This window comes from Alligator mississippiensis, chromosome 5, assembly GCF_030867095.1.
Source record: "Alligator mississippiensis isolate rAllMis1 chromosome 5, rAllMis1, whole genome shotgun sequence".
NCBI classification, from domain to species: Eukaryota; Metazoa; Chordata; order Crocodylia; family Alligatoridae; genus Alligator; species Alligator mississippiensis.
Genome location: NC_081828.1, coordinates 49,947,744 through 49,966,638, shown reverse-complemented (window position 1 = coordinate 49,966,638; position 18,895 = coordinate 49,947,744). Strand labels below are relative to the sequence as shown.

General features: G+C 47.2%; 1 protein-coding gene across 3 annotated transcripts in view; it reads right to left on the bottom strand.

The window, feature by feature from the left end:
* BRINP2 (BMP/retinoic acid inducible neural specific 2) overlaps positions 1 to 18,895 on the bottom strand; it is a 56,992-nt gene that overhangs the window by 25,477 nt on the left and 12,620 nt on the right. For 2 of the 3 annotated variants that reach the window (XM_006272949.4, XM_014596058.3), the window contains exon 2: positions 1,242 to 1,598. In XM_006272949.4, coding sequence (XP_006273011.1) covers positions 1,242 to 1,522 — 281 coding nt within the window. In that variant the 5' untranslated portion in view covers positions 1,523 to 1,598. The remainder of the gene's footprint in view (positions 1 to 1,241; positions 1,599 to 18,895) is intronic. The other variant, XM_019500299.2, reaches the window with a different exon arrangement.

Sequence of the window (18,895 nt, the reverse complement as noted above, 5' to 3'; positions counted from 1 at the left end):
ACATACTGAGTTTCTGAAATCCTTTATTCAAAACCAGATCTGGAAGGGGCAAAAGCTGATTTGCACAATGCTCACAAATGTATGGCAAATGCTGTAAAGGACTGATGACATATGAAGTATCCCACTGATTAATACATTGTGAACAAGCAGGCTAAATTTATTAGGATGTTAGGTAAGTATGACTAGCTTGCTCCATGAACTGCTACAGCCATTCAACAGATTGGAATACCTTCCTCACTGCTGGTTGATTATGTTCCTAATTGTTACAATCAATAAACTAGTGGAGCTGGGTTAAGCTGGCTTACCAAACCTTTTCTTTATCCAATGGCCACCATTATTATTTAATGTATTATTAACTTCTATCACAGTAGAACCTAAAGGGTCTATCTGGAATCCAGGTCTTAACTGAGATTGTAAACTCTTTGGAGTAGAGATCATCTTTTTGTTCTGTGTTTGTAATGGCCTAGTGCGATGGGGTTCATAACTAGTCCAGGACATGGGTTCCAAGGCACTATGGTAATATCTGAGATAAACAACAACGTGTGGTCTAAGAAACTCAGCTTGCAATCTAACATACAGCTGTGATGGTCTTTGTGGGTTGCCGGAGTTCATGAATCAATTAATAAAAGATCATATGCAATGTATTAAAAAACATGAAGCAGGGAGCTAGCTAGCATCACAAAACAGCCTGTATTAATTTATTTAGACAATGAAAGTTCAGTCTTTTATTCAACCTCTCTATTGGGTAAAATTTACCTATGTTTGGCAGAGTAATGCAGGGAGGGTTAACAAGGGTTGGTTGTATTTGCTTTCAACTCTTTGGGTAAAATTCAGGCCTGGCTTCAATGAATTCAATCCTTTATATTTAAACTGCAGGTTCCCTCTCAGATGTAAGCATGTCATTCACAAATACAGAGTTTTGCCTTCATTCATTTATTCTCTTGGGTGAGTGCCGGTACTAACCACTAATACTGAGAAATGCAATACCAGCTGGGATTGTGACTCCTGAGAGCCAGGGCAGTGATTACAAGGGAATTGAGAAATGAATAGTCTTTTAACTGACCCTCTGCCTGAGTGGGGAAGGGAGGAATTTCACCCAGAGCAGACCTGATCTAGACCACGAGAGGGTGGCAGCATGCCCACTCCACCCCACTTGCTGTCTCGATCACCTCTGTCCCCTTCTCTCCTGTCCAAGTAAAGAGATGGACTGGTAGGAAACAAACACTTGCTCTGCCTCTCACCTGTAAATCCTGTACCTGGTGGTGAATCCCTGCCGATAACGCTCCATGAAGTCGACGTAGTCCTGAGCTCGGTGGAAGGGTCCCCGGTCGGTGAGCAGCCAGTCCAGAGGCGCCTGGCTGGAGGAGGCGACAGAGGCATGCTGGTCCAGTGCTGGGCCAACAGCGGTGGCAGTGGCAGTGCTGGCAAACCCCCAGCAGCACAGACTCAGGGCCAGTAGTGACAATGCCCATGGAACCATCAGCCACAGCCCATTAAACCGAGTGCCACGCTGCCACCTCATGCTTCTCCCATGCAGTTGGCTTCTTCATTCTCTCGCTACTCTCTCCACCGTCAGCACTCCTTCAGGACCTCCTATTCTGCAAGAATAGGTTGGTAAGGGGGAACTGGTTAGATAGGCCAACCTATACAGAAACCACCTGTATTCTGCATGCCGTGAGGATGGATACTAGAGAAATGCATAGCAAACTGCATGGGTGGATGTGTGGTATTATGATGGATGATCTAGAAATGCATGACAGATTGGATGGATGGATAGTGTTATGATGGACACTCTTGAAATATAGGCCAGGGGCTAAGAGAATGTGGAGCTGAAACCATTTAATAATAACACACTGTGGCTGCTTGTTCTGCTCTTAACTTTGTTCTTTTAAAAGTATTTGGCACTAGTGAACCGAGCTGGGTTAAAAAAGAATGGAGACTGAAACCTTCTTAACACGACAGATAGAGCATGAGGCCTATGTCAAAACAGGTTTTCTTCCAATCTATGTGCCTCAGTTTTAATCTAGGCAGCTCCTATAATCCTGAAGAGTTTCATCTCCATGTCATCATCTGACATGGTTCTGAAACAGCTAAGTCATCAGTCTCAGGGATGTGGTGGTGATGGAGATACAACTAAAGGGAGAGCAGGCAGGACTCCAGCACACAGGGAAATTCATAGGAGTTGGGAATAGACTTGCAAAATGTAATATAACTTCTATGGATTCCAAGGGGATATCAGGGTGACTTTCCTCTTCATTCAGGTCTCTAAGAGCTCTGGTATTTAGCAAAATGTCAGCAATATGCCTGGGAAATGTCTGCACTAATCATCCAATCTCTTTCTCTCTGGCAACCTTCATAGATGGGCCAAAGGGAATTCCTTGCCAAGTCCTCTGTAAAACATTTTTGCAATATGACCTCTTGGGTCTGCTTCTTTGGTCTCCATGGATTTAGGAGGTGAGCCCACAGTGAAACAGGGCTACCTGCTCGGGGTTGCTTTTCTTTCATATTTTATTCCAAATCATGCACAGCTGCCACTAGGGCTCTACGGCCCTCTGCCAAAATATGCTGTTACCTGGATGGAATAACCCAAACAGTGGTCTCTAATTAGCCAATCCTCTTGGAGGATTCTGGGAATGGGAGGAGCCCAGGGCCTATATAAACTACATCCAGCCTATTGCAGGGGGAGAAGGAGAGGTAGTAGTTGAGTTGTTAAAGGATAGCAGTAGCACCTGCGGCTACCAACCACCACCATGACCATGGTACTGTGTTCCAGAACAGTTGGTCACAGCCTTCCGAGTAAATTTTGGACTTGCCTGAGGTAAGAATTAATGGGGAAATGTCACTAAAGACTTTGGCTGTAGATGGTGATGCACTAAATAGTCAAATGCCACCTTTTGTCAGAATAACTTCTTTCCCTTCCTACCTCCTCTGTACTGGACATACTGTCCTGGCCTGGCAGACAAAAGCATGGTGCTGTTTGGTATCAACAGGAGGCCCAACCAATAGGTTGGGCATGAGTCAGGATATGGAGAGAAGATGCTGGAGGTAACTAAGCTTTGGGTGCTGGAAGGCTGCTCGCCCTCAGTCTGTAGGTGCCCTGCTGTCTCCAGAAAAGTAAGGCAATGGGAGAAAGAGGCTGTGATGCATTTCACTTCCTTGTAAACTTTAAGAATCAATAATTCTTTTGTGTTCTGGAAGTATGAAGTAAATCTCTTTCCTCTGTGTGCTCTTGTGGTGTCCCATCTTGCCTATGTTTGACTCCCTCCTTGGTCTTCCACTAATTTTGACTACCCTGGCACACAGCACTTGAAGGGAGGGTATTTTGCTTGGTATATAGGGGTTGAAAGAAGGGATCCTTTGCTTGTATTTGTCCCAAGAACATTTATATATTCTCTTCTGGTCCTTCACAGATTTCTCCCCCCCCCCAATAAATAAATAAATAAATAAATAAATAAATAAAAAATCAGTTGAATTCAGGGAAGGGAATTCTTCCTCCTGTATGGATTGTGATCTTTTTACTACTCTGGGTTTTCATTCAGTAAGTCTGCAAAGGGACTATCAGAGAAGGAACTATTGGCCTGAAAACAAACTGTATGGGATATTTGCCAATACTATCCTTGGCATCATATTCTGCTGGCTTCTTGTGCCAAGAGGTACCCCTGTGGAAAGAGACTCATTAGTTTCCATGAATCAGCCTCTTTGTTGATCTAAGTCTTTCACAGGAGGTTACTGATTATGAGCTAGGATCTAGGTGGTTTCTCTGCCCAACAGTACCTGGCTAATCCAGGGAATAGAACATTCTTGGGTGCCTCCCCTTTGGTCTTGCTGCGAGCTGGCCAAACATGACTGCATCTCAGTGGGGTTTTGCCTGGATGTGTCTCTAACTAGAACTGCTGTAAGTAGTTCTCTTTACTTCTCTAGTATTCCTGATGAAACTCCCACCTACCAGATCATTGCCTGTAGCATGATATGCTCTGGGTAGGTTTCTAGCCAAATGAACAGTCCATTGTCCCTGTGGCCTGGCATGTGTTATTGCCATTCAGTAATGCATTGCCAACCCAGTGATGAAATGGAATATGTCCTCATCTCAATGTGATGTAGTAATTCTGGCTGGCTGTTAGTGGGATGGTCCATAAAGTCCCTTGCTTACTGCTGTCCTCTCCACTATCACAGAGGAGACTTCCCCAAGCTAATGGGACCTGCAAAGCACATAGGCCACATCTCTAGAACTTTCCTTCTGTCCTTGGGCCTGCTGCTGACCAAGTAAACCCCAAATGAGCATGCCAGAGATCAGCAATTAGCCAGAGTAAGCACCCCAGGAGCACATCAGAGCTGACATAATCATCACCTCCCCGCCCTGGTGACACTTTCAGGTTCTCCAGGATAGAGGTGCTCACACTCAAAACCTAATGAAGCCATCTCCTTTGCCTAACTATTAGGGCTTCTTACATTTTACACTTGGTGCTCAAATGTGGATTGGTGTTAGTGTTAGCTTGAATTAGAAGCAGTTGCATCTCAGTGCTAAAAACCTTTGACCGTCTTCCACCTGCACAGCTGTGACTTGCTGCTGGAGGGCTGGTGAGTAGGGCATGACTAGTAGCTACAGCTGTGAGTTGCCACTACAGGGCTGGTGAGCCCAAACAAGCTGCTAGCCGTGCTCTAGCTCCGGAGGTGTGAGAGATGGGTTACAGAGTGGGAGGGGAGGGTCAGAAACATGAAACTGGGAGGCAGAGAGTTAATGGGGTGGGGGGGGTGAATTATGAAAGAGAAGGTAGAAAGGAAATGGAGGTGAGAAGGGTGGTGAAATGAAGGAAGTCAGCCACTAAAGGGTAAAATAAAAATTATAAAAAGGCAAATTAAAGAAGGTCTCCAGTTTTAATAAACTGGGAATGGGGTGTGAGAGGTGCTGGTCGTATTTCCTGCGGTGGCTGAGAGGTGGGAGCAGCGAGGGAAGGTGCTTTTGGGGGAGCTACTGCCCCTGCCCTGTGAAGCAAGCCCCAGCTCATGGGAACCTGATCTGGACACCTTCTTGTTTTTGTTTCCTCCCCCAACCCCCTAGACCCCACTCTTGGACCCACCCTGCAATCTAGGTAGCTGGCATGTGCTTTACAGGCCATTTGAATGGGGTTGCACCCCTGGGGGCGGGAGTCCCAGTCCTGGAGACAAAGGAGGAGTTGGCTTGGTGCCAGACCCAGGCCCTGGGCAGTGGACTTAAGGGGGTGCAGAGTCTGTCCACCCAGAACAGAAGGGTGGGGAAGGGCACACTGCATCCTGGGATGCTGGAGGACTGCAACTTGGGCTGCTCATCTGTGGGGAGTGGCCCTACTAGTGGACCACGAAACATACACATGCCGTGGAGTGGTGTGGCTTTAAGCTACCTGCAGTGTGCTTAAATTTAGTTCCAGGTGTTAATGTGTGGACAATCCAGGGGTTCAGAGCTCCAGGATCCACCCAACATTAATGTGCAACAAGGCCCTTGGTCTCTGCTGTGCCTGAACAGGACCAAATGCATGGAGCTTCTTTTGTTCATACTGGACCCAGGGTCAGGAGGGAGGTAATGCAGACACCCTCATGGAGGACAAGAACCTGGACTGGATCCCTGTGGTCAGGATTTGGTAGACAAATCCATCAGTGGTTTATCCGGTGTGCACGCTCTAAAATAGCAGCACCCAGTTCATTTCTCTGTCCTAGGGTTCCAATTGCAGAGGTAACAATGTTCAGTGATAGCAGCAGGAACAGCTTGTCACAATCTCTGCATCAGCTGTCAAATCAAGTAGACAAAAAAAAAAAAAAATCCAGACAGAAAACAAAATAAACTGTTAAAGAAATGGATATCACTTCCAATCAGAACCAGATTTTCTGCAGAGTTGAGTTCCTCTGTAGGCACCAGAGTTTCAAAAATGAGATTATTTGTACTGGGTTCATATGAGGAACTGAACTTGGCAAAAAAATCCTCCCACAAGTCACTATGGGACTTGCTGGGGTGGAGCGCTTTGGAGTGTGGGTGTTGAGCACTTGAAAATCAGTTCCTTAGTATTGTCTTCTCTCAGGGCTTACAACTCGGGTCTGTTCCAGGTTGGCAAAGAAAGCCTACTGCTGCCTCCCAGGGGAATTAGAATAGGGTGAATAAGGGAAAGATCAGTCGGCAGATTGATCGGTCTAACAGTAGTGTCAGGCTCTATTCAGGCTGTCTAAGACTTGCTCAGGGGGCATAAAATACTTGAAGAGCCTTAATGAGATCACAGCCTCTCATCCACCTGGATGGATTTAGCACTGTGAACAGAACCAAAGCTGATCTTCAGTCAAGGCCCCCAGGTCCCATGACACCAGGTGAGCCAGCAGAGACCCTCCAGTGGACAGCTTAGTAAGAGCTGTGCTGCTTTTGTCTTGGATGGAAGAAATTCTTTTCATATAGTAATGGCTTCCAGATGGGACCTCGGGGCCCATCCAGAATGGATCCTGGCTAGGAGCTTTGCTTTGAGTCAATGTTCCTTGCTCACTTGATGGGGTTGGCTGAAGCTGGGGAGTTACGAGGTTCAAAGCTGCCTGCTCTGCAGAATTTGATTGTGGATGGAGCATTTTTCTGCCTCATTGGTTTTCGTCAGGAGGTGAAGAACAGTTCAAATTGCTCTTTGCTTTCAGCTTTTTAGTCGTCAGCACAAAACTTCTGAACTTTTCATTGGCTAATATAATGTTTGATGTAAAAATCGGTAACTGGGACACCGAATGTGCCGTCTACGGATTGTATCTGCCCCTAGGCCAGTAGTCCAGAGCTGCTACTGTCACAAAGATGAAGAGGAGGCCAGTTCTTAAGACGCCTTCTCCTACTGGTTGTGACCCAGCCTAGTGATTTTTAGTTATAGCTTCAGTGTTGACTAACCAAATACAAAGCAAGAGGCACCTAATAGATGTGGAACAGCCTTTGGGCTTGGGTTTTTCTGTGAGGTAAAGCCACTCTAATTGACAGGAAACATCAAAACTTAAGGGCGCCTGTACACGAGCAGCAAGGCTGCTCCAACACACTATAATTACACGTTGGAGCAGGCTTGATGTAATCAGGTCTGCTGGAGTGTGCTAATTAGCATGCTCCAGCAAACTCCAGCATCTCGTGTATCAGCAACCCCACACTTAAAAATGGTGGCAGGGCGCTTTAACTAAAGCTCATTGAACGAGCTTTAATTAAAGTTACCCTGGTGCCATTTTCAAGCTGATACACAAGATGCTCTGGGTGCTTTCTTAGAGTGGCTCTCAGAGCTACTCTAATTAAAGCATTCCCCACCCCCCCAACTCCTGGAGCATGCATATAAACACTTTAAGTGCTCAGAAACCTAAAGAAGCAAACTGCAAATTGGCCTGTGCATGTTAGCGCTGTGGAGGTCAGCAGAAGCCAGGAAGCAGTACAGGGCTGCCACTCCTGGGTTCTCTTCCTTGCTTTATGTGATCGTGGACAAGTCTCTTCTCTTCACCTCCCCTTTCCCTGCTTATAATTAATCACAGTTAATATCACACTGAGATTTAGGAATGAGCCTGCTATACATGAATTTTTATTGTGGGGATGGCAGGCAACAAAGGGGAATTTTTTTTTTTGGTACCAATACAGTTATGCCTTGCCCTAAGAAAGGAAATGCACAGAATGGCTACAGATTGGAGCCATCAGATTCAAGAGTGTTTTGTTTACAATTTGTCGTCTTAATACTTCCCAAGTCCTGTTTCTGTGTCTGAGTGTGTGGGAAGGTGTAGAATAGGGTTGGAGGCTGGGAGGGGATTGTGGCCACAGGAGGCTTTCAGGAGAAGCTACTGTACTAGCAAAATACGTTCCACATCAAAACCATCTGGGTGCCTTTATAATAAGAATTATTTCCATTTGTTTAGTAAACTTTCTTGTGAGTCATGAGCAACATTTACAGCAAGCAGATGCTATGTCAGATTCTCTGGCCCAGCTCTGCCAATGCATCTCAGTCCTGAGCTGAAACCCCACTGCTCTGCCGGTCCTCACTCCCCCACACAGCTCTAATAATACATCTCAATTATGACCTGCAGCAGCCCTTCTCTTCTAGTGTGAGGCCCTCACACTGCTCAGCTAATGGATGTCAATCATGACCTGCAGCACCCCCTGCTACTCCAGTCCTGGGCCCTCCACACAGCTCTGCTAATGCATGTCAATTGTAGCTTCTTACACCCCCTGCTGTTCCAATTTGGGGTCCCCACACAACTCTCTTAATGAGTTTCAATCATGGCCGTCAACAACCTTCGTTGTTCTGTTTCTCTGTGTCACCATGCTTCATTTCTGACCCATGGGTCCCCTGCTGTTTCACTCCTGAGCCCCTTATAGTTCTGCCAGTGTACTTTTATTCTGAGATGAACCCCCTGCTATTACAGTACTGACCCTCCAGCTCTAATAATGCACCTCAGTCCTGACCTGCCCCACTGCTATTGTAGTGCACATACACATGCACTTACACACACATGCCCACCCCTCATCCAGTACTTCTGAACTGACCTGCTGGCTCTGCTGTTACACTACTGCTCCCCAGCTCTGACAAGGCACCTCAATCTTCTTGATTGTGTCCTGTACTATTATAGCCCTGGGCCTCAGCTAATGCTGGCTAGGTGAGCAGAAAGGTCATCAGCTTAATAAATGTACCCTAAGGGGGACTTCCCAAGGCTTTGTTATAGCAGTTCTCAGTTTCACAAGGCACCAACAAATATTAATAAGGGCAGGTGGGAGCAGGAGTGTATGTGGGGGTGGGGGAGAGAATAAAGACTGGTAATGGCTTGCATTGCATGAGCAGAGGAACAAAAAACTTGGTGCTTGATGTTTAACATGGAAAAGGTTTCCCTGAAACATATGTCCATCTAGTTTGGAGCCCCCGGTTTCCCAATATCACTTTTGCTAGGTTCTCGGGACTCGTATCTCTACTGCCCACCTTGTGCCCCCAGGACCGGTTCTTTCCCCTCAGCTGAGCAGACATTGTGCTAGCCGCTGAGAATTCTGCCCTTTCATGGATGGTGCTTCCTTATGGGCCAGATCCAAAGCCCGCTCGCCTCCCACTGATGTGCAGAGCACCAGTCAGGCCCCGTGAAAGACGAAGGACTAAAACATGAGGGTAGGGGAAGGAAGATCAAAGATGGTCCTGCCTCTCAGAAGTGCTGAATGGTGATGGTGCTTATTTGTTCCTGTTTTTAAAGAATCAGGAGGCAAGATGCGTTTTGTTGGTTTGGTTTTGGGTGCCCCCTGCACCGAGTTGCACTGTGAAGTCTGGGTTGGAGGTATGTGGGTGACAACTGGCTTCTCTCAGCTGCACTGCAGGCCTTGCAGAGCTACGGAGGACTTATCTGGATTCTGACTTGTGTATTATTAGCCTAATTGACCAGCAATTCCCCGTGAGTGCATCTTTCTTACTGGTGGTAAGAGTCAAAGAACCTGTCTTTATGCAGAGACAGAATCTGAATCCTTACTTACAGTTCTCTGGTCCCAAGTGCTCAAGAATCATGAGTCTGGCTTAATTTCTGGTCTGAAGAATTTAGGGTGTACTTGGATCATGTTTTCTAGGGTCATCTTCTCCCTCTTCAACTATCAGGGCTACAAATTAATTGCTCTGTAAGTGAGAGCTATGAGTCTAACTTCATTATGTCATTCCAGGAGCTGGATCTTTGAGGTGGGGAAAACTACCCAGTGCCACTAGTGCTGCAACACTGCAGCTTTTATGAGTAGCTCCAATGGCATTAAAGTGAGTTACTGCTTACTGGTATAACAGGCTCACTACCTGGCCCTTGTGGATCCTGGAAAGTGACTGAGCAGTTAAAGAAAACCATTTTTTTTTTTTTTTTTCCAGACTGAAGATTTGAGATGGAGTCATGGGAAGACAATAAACGGGGGACACAAGAGACTCATTTTAGAGTTCTTTGGAACTACTCGAGTTTAAGCAAAATTACAACTCTCCGTCTCTCAATCTTTCTTTCCCCCAGCACCCCGTGTGGTATCTTTTTCTTTTCTTCTCTTTTTTTTCTTTTAATTTTGGTTTATTCTGGAAATATGTTGGTCATGCACCACTGAGTGAAAAATACAGTGTGAGGATCAAGTACTTCCCTTGTATTGCAGACATTGTGAGTACTGAAATGTATTGTAAGATATGGTCAGGAGGATGCTCTTCTATATAACGTACATCACCATGGTGCCAAGAGCTGGAATGAAATTAACCTGGACCATTTTTGGCAGGACATCAGAAGGTTGCCAAACAATGAGATCCACTAGGCAGTGTAAGTGTTTCCCTAAGGAAATGACTGATGTTCTCTTGCTAGAGTGATCTCAAATGGGTCTAGTCAAAGCAGAATAGGCTTAATAGAGAATGATCCTGCCCTGATCCTTGAGGGATGCTGCATGAATAATGGATTTTTCTGGTATGGTGGCTGTATCTGATTTTGAAGAGGGGTGGGAATAGTTTTGGTTGAACTAAAACCTCTTTTAAATGAAACAAAGGTTTTGGGCCACCCCAAATCATTTTGAACCCCAAATAAGATATTTCACTTGCATAACACTAACTCCAAAATCAATGGATTTTCAAAACTGCTATCTTTTACATTTTTAGGTCAATGTTATTAAACCCAAAATGCCATTTAAAAGTAAGGCAGAAATCTGAAAATGTCAAAGGGAACATCTTGGCATTTTCCAAATAAAACTTCCATTTTGAAAATGTCAGAATGAATATTTCAGACATCTTCAAATTTTTTGCCCCTTGTTTTTCAGAAAGAGAAATTTGCAAAACAGAACCTGATTGTGTGGTTTCCTTGTTTGTTGTTGATTTCTTTTTTTGACTGGGAACCCTGCAGGTGGAGCATGCTTGGCTGGGAGGATAAGATGGGCAGTGAGCAGTGTTCGGGAGCAGGTCTGGCATCACAGGGTGGTGACAGCATGGGACTGGGGCCTGGGGCACAGTCACAATCCACTCCCCATATATCCCTGCGAAGGGTGCCGTTTCTGCAGACAGGAATGTGCGGAGAGTGGATCGCAGCTGTGTCCCAGGCCCCAGCCCCATTCTATCACCACCCTGCAATCCTGGCCCTGCCCACACGTCCTGATGACAGATGGTGCTCCCTGCCTGTGGCTCCATCCCATTTGCCCAGTCGGGCATGCCCTGCCTGCAGGGGTGCCAGGTAGGTCTCCCACCTGCTTATCTAAGGCCCCCAGCAGTGGGTGCATGGTGGATGGCTTAGGGTACCAGGCCAACAGGGCTGGGTCCAGTGGCAATGGAGATACTAGCGGTGGCAGCTGGAAGGAGCCACTGGTGTGGGTGCTGCTGGGAAGTGGAGTCTGGCTGCTGCACCATTCTCACTCCACAGCATGACCAGCTGCATGCGCCACAACCTGGGCTGCCCCCTGTGCCTGGGCCAGGCAGGTCCAAGGGACCTGGTGCAGGCTGGATAGAATCCCTTGGCAGGCTGGATCCAGCCCATGGGCTATTTTATTTATTTATTCCCCCCCACCCCCCGCTCTAGTGTGTCTGGACTGGCAGCTTCTCTGCAGATGTAGGAAACAATGGAATTTCTGGGTAAGGACATGGGTACATTTGGCACAGATTCAAAAAGGGAAGGTGTCAAAAGGGCAGCAGCTGTTATGTTCTAACTATTATATGTGGTCAACACTGGTACAATTCAAACCTCGCTTCATCCAGGGTTAAAGCTGGAGTAGTCTTGCTATTCCCCAGCTTGCCAACCAGTAACTATTAGAACAGGGGTGGGCAATTATTTTGGGTGAAGGGCCGCTTAACCAGTTTTGGCAGGTTGTCAAGGGCTGCCTGGGTAGCCTCACTCCTTGGTGCCCCACCCCTTGACAGGTACCCTGCCCCCTGGTCACCATCTTGGGACCAATGTCCCAGGGCCAGCACCAGTGGGGCCCAAAGAGGGACGCAGACTGGCAGGGGTCTGTGGAGCCGGGTTGGGTTGCACCAGCAAGGAGAGCAGGGAGTTGGCCCGGCTCCATACAGCCCCTGCTGGCTGGGACCCTGTGCTCCTGCCGCCCTGCTCTGGGCCCTGCCTGCACTGGCCCTGGGACACTGGTGCAGGCCGCGTGCTCCTGCTGGCTCTCCGACAACTCACTCTCAGTGCCCCCCAGCCCCGAGGTACAGGTGGGGGGCAGCGCACAGCCCCAAACCCCTGCTTGCCAGCAAGGAAGAAGCTGGTGCTGAGCGTGGGGAAAAGTGGGCCCTTGCCTGCTCCATGGCCAGTGCTTCCTGCTGCAGGTGCTCGCAGCCCACGCGCGGCTGTCTGGAGCGGGCACAGGCAGCCCCATGCGGGCTGCGAGCAGCTGCAGCACGGGGCGCTGGCCAGGGGGTGAGGGAGGGGCTGCTTCCCCCCGCTCCCCCGATACCTAAGGTTACCGCACTGAGGCAGCCATGTGCTCCCAGGCCAGAAGCCCTGGCTGGGGGGGTGGGGCCGGGTGGTCCCGTTGTTGTGGGAGCCCACTGGGCTCCCCCTGGGTACTACTGCCCCTGGTTCCTGTCATTTTTGACAGGCAGCCAGGGGCAGATAAATATTTATTTTCTACACTTTTTTTAGGGGCCTTGCGGGCCAGATGTGGACCGTATTTTGCCCACCCCTGTATTAGAACATAACACCTGCTGCCCTTTTGAAACATTCCCCTTTTTTTAAATGGCTCCAAATGGTGTGTAGGTATGGACACATGTCACCTGAGCAGGAATGGGGCAGGTAGCACCTACTCACCTACCCTGCATGAAATCAGACTAGTAAGTTGTTCCTCCAGGCCATCCATGTCAGCTGGCCATCTTGTGTGCTGCAACTGCACCCTTGGGCCCCTACTTCTAGAGAGCATCTGTCCCAGTGCAAGATCTGTTGTGCTAGGGCCCTGCAGCCATTGCCTGTGCAACAGGCACACCAGGACTGAAGCAGCACCCTGCTGCCTTGCTGTTGGTTCTGCATGTGCAAACAGGGAGCAGTTATCATCTCCTGTGGGCCCTGGTGTGCTGAGCTCCCTTGGTGCTGCTGAGGCAGCTGAATGGAAAATGTAACAAACAATTCACTGCAGTGATCATCTCTCCCCAAGGGTTCGGCAGCAGGGAAGAGGAGGAAATAAACAAGCAAGCAACTGTATGTGGTGCTGACTGTCTGAGAGCACGATGCAAGCCCTGGCAAGAGTCCTGTGGCTGCCTCAAGGTTGATTCTGGGCCAGGAGACTTGCTGGTTTGGGTATCTCAAATCTCTTCCATTGAAAGGGAACGGAGACACTGAGCTCATCTGCATGAGATGCTTACTGCACATTAGCCTAATAACACTGCGCAGTAACATGGGGGCTAAAAACTATGCTAGTAGCATACTGTGCAGTGTAATTAGGCTAATATGCGGTAAGTGTCAGAAAAAACCATGTGCCAGCACTACTGTGCAGTAACTCTAGTTACTACACATTTAGTTAGTACTTTGTTAAGCAAGTACTAAACTAAAGGCACATTAGTGATCAGAAGGCGTGCCCACTAAGTAGAGAGTGGGAGCTTGATCTTGTGAGGTGCTAAGTCCTCAGCTTCACTTGATCTTGGTAGGAACTAGGAGTGCTCCAGCCACTGAACCAAAGCTCTTGCTGAGCAAGGGGAAAGTTGGAACATGAGTTCTCCCCTTGCTGTTGAGGGAATAAGGCAGCTGTCTGTATCAGAGCACAAAGTTGATGCTGTCCAGCAAGGGTGTGTGCTGGTCAGGGGAGAGCATGTCGGAAAGAGTCCATTCCAGGACCCCTGACTCTCTCTGTCTCTGTCACATCACTTCCATCAGTCTGTTCCACTGACTTCTTGGTTGCTTAAGTCCATCTCCCCTTTCCACCCTCCCCCCAGACTATTCTAAAGCTGTGAACTGAAGAGACTATCAGGGTTGGCTTCCTGCAGTAAACTCAGCAATGAGCTGAGTTGGTGCTTGTGACCCACTTGTGCATTAAACTTCCATGGTAGATGGGGGTCAGGGGCAATATTGTGGGGAAGGAATAGGCAGAAGTTGCTCAGGAGAGTGGGAGAAATGGGGAGAGCTCTCAACCAGCAGCCCCCAGGGCTATAGAGTCGTCTCCTTTGGGAATGCAGAACAACTAGGTGCTATTGTTAAGATGAGTAGGACCAAAGCCGGTCTGGAGGCTGCCAGACTTCCTTAGAGAAGAGGACTCCATTCTTCTGTCATTCTCCAAGAGAAGCAGAAAGCAGCTGATTGAGGTGTAAACCTCAGCAGGTATGTGAGGAGAATCCAACCCTCGGATTTTAGTTACTCAGAGAAGCAATTGGAGCAATTCCCTCTATTTTCACTGCTCTGACTCATGTATTGGGGCAGCAGGTTTGCAAACTCCTCAACTATTATGTTCATCACAGAATGCTACTCTCTTCCTGACATCCTCTAAGTGCTGTGTATATAGTTGAGTGACCATTAACTAGGTGATGCATCATGGCAACTGTATGCTCTTTAACAAGTTTAGTTGCTACAAATCCTGGGTGAAGGACTCCTGTTCAGAAGCTGAGGTTGGACTCTGCACTTGCTACCTGAGACTGACAGGCATAGTATCTTTTTGCCCATAGAAATCAACACAGGGATTCCTCAGCCTTTCCAGTGGGTCCCACTGCAGTGCTACTGGCAAGCAGGATACTCTAGGGGTTAGAGCAGTATCCTGGGAGCTTGGTTTAATTCTGTGCTCTCTTTCAGATCTTCTTTGTGGCCTTGGACAAATAAGGGTATGCTTACAGGGCACAATATAGTGCTATGCAGAGATGACTAAGCTAGTCTGAGCACCAAAAACAGTATTGTACCTTCTTATGGTGCTCTAACCAAACTAACATACCCAGTTTCTCAGCAGGGCTAATTAGCATGTGTTAGCATGGCACTTCACCCAGGCTATATAGCTTCCATTACCCAAGCTAGCCTGGGCATCTCTGTATAGAGCCACATTGTGTGATATACACATACATACCCTTAGTCTATTCTTCAGTTTCCCATCTAAGGCTAGTATTGGGACCTGTCATGGGTATTGCTCATATGCAGGATTGGAAGGGACTGAGACACTATGTGCTAAGAGAAGCCGGGAACTTGTGCTGGCAATCGGCCAGTACCAGGGGTTGAAAGGGAAAGGTTAGGGAGAGGTGAAATTCCCTTGTGGAGACACAAACTTGTTTCAGCAATGGAAAACACTGACTAAATACTCACTATTTGTGCCAGGCAGAGAGAGCAGTGATACACCCAGAGCAAAAAGCTCCCAATAGGATACTTATGCTTGGACTTGTCCTCAGTGTGCTGAACTTTTGTGAAATTCTGGCCACTTATTTTATTTAGTTATCTTAATCAAGGCAGCTCCTTTTGAAAATTAGACTCTGGGGGACCAGGGGGAAACAAAGTCAGCTCTCCATTAGTGTGTTTGCAAACACTGCATGTGGAGTGTGCAACAGTTCATGGCATTACATGCGGCAGTGCCAGAAGTGTTACTCTTCCTAAACCTCTCCTCAGCTATTTAACACATCCATAGGGCCAAGGAAGTGCTAGCTGTTGTCTCTGATAATCTATTTTGTTCCAGCAGCATATGATTTAAGGGGAATCTTAACGGGAACCATTCGTACTCTTTGGTCACCTTTCTGTGTAAAGGTTCTGGATGGGGTGAGAACTCTGACTGGATCATTCACACCTCCCTGGCCCTGCAAGGTTCATCTAGAGTTGAAAGCCCTGGCTTGAATGGAAATTTAGTTCTTGACTGTGTCCCCACAGCCCGCCTACTAAGTACTTTCATACAATAGCATTCCTGCTATTCACAAAAAGCATCTTGCACTGTGGCATTTGTGGAATCGGATGGGTGGGATGTGGAAATTCAGAGAGATCTCCAGGACAAGGGAGGGATAGCTGTAAAATGAAAGTTCCCTCTCCTAACACCTGCCCTTCTCACAAGTCATTGCCTTTGCCAATCCTTCCAGGAGTCTCTGCTTGTCATATCCAAGGATAAGCAATGCTCCTAGAAAGGACAGTCTTGTGGCTCAAGCACTGTAGGGGTGGTCTCTGGTTGATTCTAGCTCTACCTTTACACTTTAAGTGTGAGCTTTGTGGAGCTGTCTGTCCACGCTCTCAGGAGCCTGGCTCCTAGAACTTGAATGTAACAACCACCAGCAGCCTGGGGTCCTGAGGCTAGGAAATATTTGACAACAGCATTTGGCCCACAGGTTGGAAGGGACTGGATCCACAGCTGTGCTTCCATGTTATAGCTCTAGGAACTTTGGCTCCTCTTTAGAGTAGTACAAAGGATGGCTTAAAGACTTAAGCATGTTGAGCACTCCCCTCTTGTAATAATATAGCTCTGAAGATCTGTACAGTGAGTCTTTCGTCTTTTGCTTTGTCCAAAGCCTGGTCTCTAACCAGTAATGGCTATGACAGCTACTGCAACCTGGTGATACGAAAGCCATATAATAATTGTATTGCTAGCCCTAAATGAAGATGGGGCATGGTTTGTAACCTAGACCTCAAGGATGCCTATACACATGCTCCACATCCTAATTGCAGTGTTGGAGCTGACTTGATTAATTGAGGCTGCTGGAGTGTTCTAACTACAGCCTCCAGTGTGCCTCACCATCATGTGAATTAAGTGTCCTGCATTTCAAAACTGCCATGGAGGTGCTTTAACTAAAGCTCATTTGAGTTTTAGTTAAAGTGCCTCCGCAGCCATTTTGAGACATGGGATGCTTAATACATGTGACACTGCAGCATTTTAATTAGAGCAGCTGGCTGGGAGCCTCTAAGTGCACATATACAGACACCCTAGGAGGCCCTGTGCCACACTGCAATCCAGAAACAAGGCTTAGCATATCCTGGAACTCGCTTATGAATCTTGGGCCAGATAAACTTTAAAACAGTCACTGACTCAATTGACTACAGTACAATTGCTCTTGATCCTTGCCACAACATGTGAAGGAAGAATTGGCTCCACTGGCTTTTGGTTCAAAAGCTGCAACCGTTTTCCAGAATATAGTGCACTCTTCCAAGTAGCACCTTCCTTCTGAAAAGACCCACTCCTAGTGGTCATTCAAGGTTGATTATGCAGATGATAAAGCCCCATATGCATCTCCATTGCTTTTCTTCCCACTCCCCCTGCCAAAACAACTCAGGTATGAGTAAAGAAGCTGGATTTTATTTCACCGTAGGCATCATAAAATGGAAATCTTCCTTGGTTTCAGTCAGTGACACTTGGGCATACCACAGGTGAGCAGTAGGTTACCAGGGCTATAGGGTGGCTGAGTATGGCCTGCAGAATCTTTCTGACTGCTTGTGATGGAAGCCCTGCACTTGCCTCTGAGGGCCTTTTTACACATGCAAGCACTGCAGCAGCAGGTACTTTGAAAAGTGCCCAGCGCTGCGTTGCGGGCAGTTGCATAAGTGGCAAAATGTGCATCAGTGTGCAGAAAATGGCAGTGGTGCACTTTTGAACTAAAACACATCGAAGGTGCTTTAGCTCAAAAGTGCACCGCCACCACTTTCTGCACGCTGACGCATATTTCGCCCCTTACACAACTGCACAGCACAGCGCAGTTCATCTTGGCTTGTGTACAGAGCAGACTCAATTAACTGAGCCTGCTCCAAAGCTGCGGATCTCCGGCGCATCATGGGACAAAAAAGTATGTATATAAATGCCCTATGATCCCAGGTGGGTTTGTAGCACTGAGAGAAAGTGTGTGTATATATATATATGGGTTTTTTTGTTTTTGTTTTTTTACTTGCAATGTCAATCCGCTTGAGGTGGAATCACTGAGGGATGATGAATGTGGAGGTAATTTTTATGAGATGCACTTCTCAGTACTACACTTTATGTGAAATCTCCTTAGCACCTGGGCCTTTTGTTTCCCATATCCAGCTGTCCTACTTGGTTTATGGCAAATTGCTGGGTGCAATGCCAGTGAGTTTAGTCAAAATTCCTAACTACTTTGAGGAATAACAGTCTTATACTAGGGCACTGGTCTGTGCTTTGGAACACCTGGGTTGTGTTCTCATCTGCCCCACTGTCATGTGCAACTTGGGTCAGATGTTTCACCTCTGGCTTTCTCCAACCCAGCGTCTATTTTGCTTGCAAGTTCTTTGGGGTAATTCTGTGTGGTTTGCATAACGCCTAGCATAAGGGAGGACCCATCCAAAATGAGGGATAAAGGTGCCACTATAGTAGAACAGGGCCCAGTGTTTAAGAGGAAGCCAAAACACTGCTTGTGTATATGTATATATATATATATGTTGTAGTGTTGTCTTAGACAGGGGAGAGAGGTGTTGTGTTGTCCAGGCTACCTCCACATATCTCAAATGAGGGAGACTGTAGGTGGCTGCAGTGCCATCGTGGCCTGGCTAAAGTTTAGTGGATTATGTCTGATCTTATGATGGTCCTGATTCAAAACTTGAAGTGCCAGGAAAGAATCCCACTGACTTCAGTAGATTTTAATTCCTTTTCAGTGTGTAGCTTTTTGTTTGTTTGGTTGGTTGGTTGTTTTTGTTTTGTTTTGCAGGAGGGAGGGGAGGGGGGGTTGTTGTTTTTTGCTGCTGCTTTCACCTCCATCAAACGCATGCTAACATGCTCTACGGCTGGGTTTGCTAGTGTGGCTAGGTCATCAAGTCCAGAGCAGTAAGAGTGGAGTTATGAAATGAGGGGAAAGAAATGCTAAAACATTTGGAAAACATGCACCTCTGGATAGATGTGTGCAAATATGCATAGGAATGCTTGCACAGAGACCTTATACCAAGGGGGGAGGCAAGTTTAGAGTCTAACAGGCTGAACAGCTCCTGTCTCATCCCCTCCTCTATTTTTCCAATCCTTTCCCTTGCAAGATATGCCTTTGATAAGCCATATATACCATGCTTTGATGTATGGCAGGCTCTGCTAGGATGATACGGCCTGCCTCAGAAC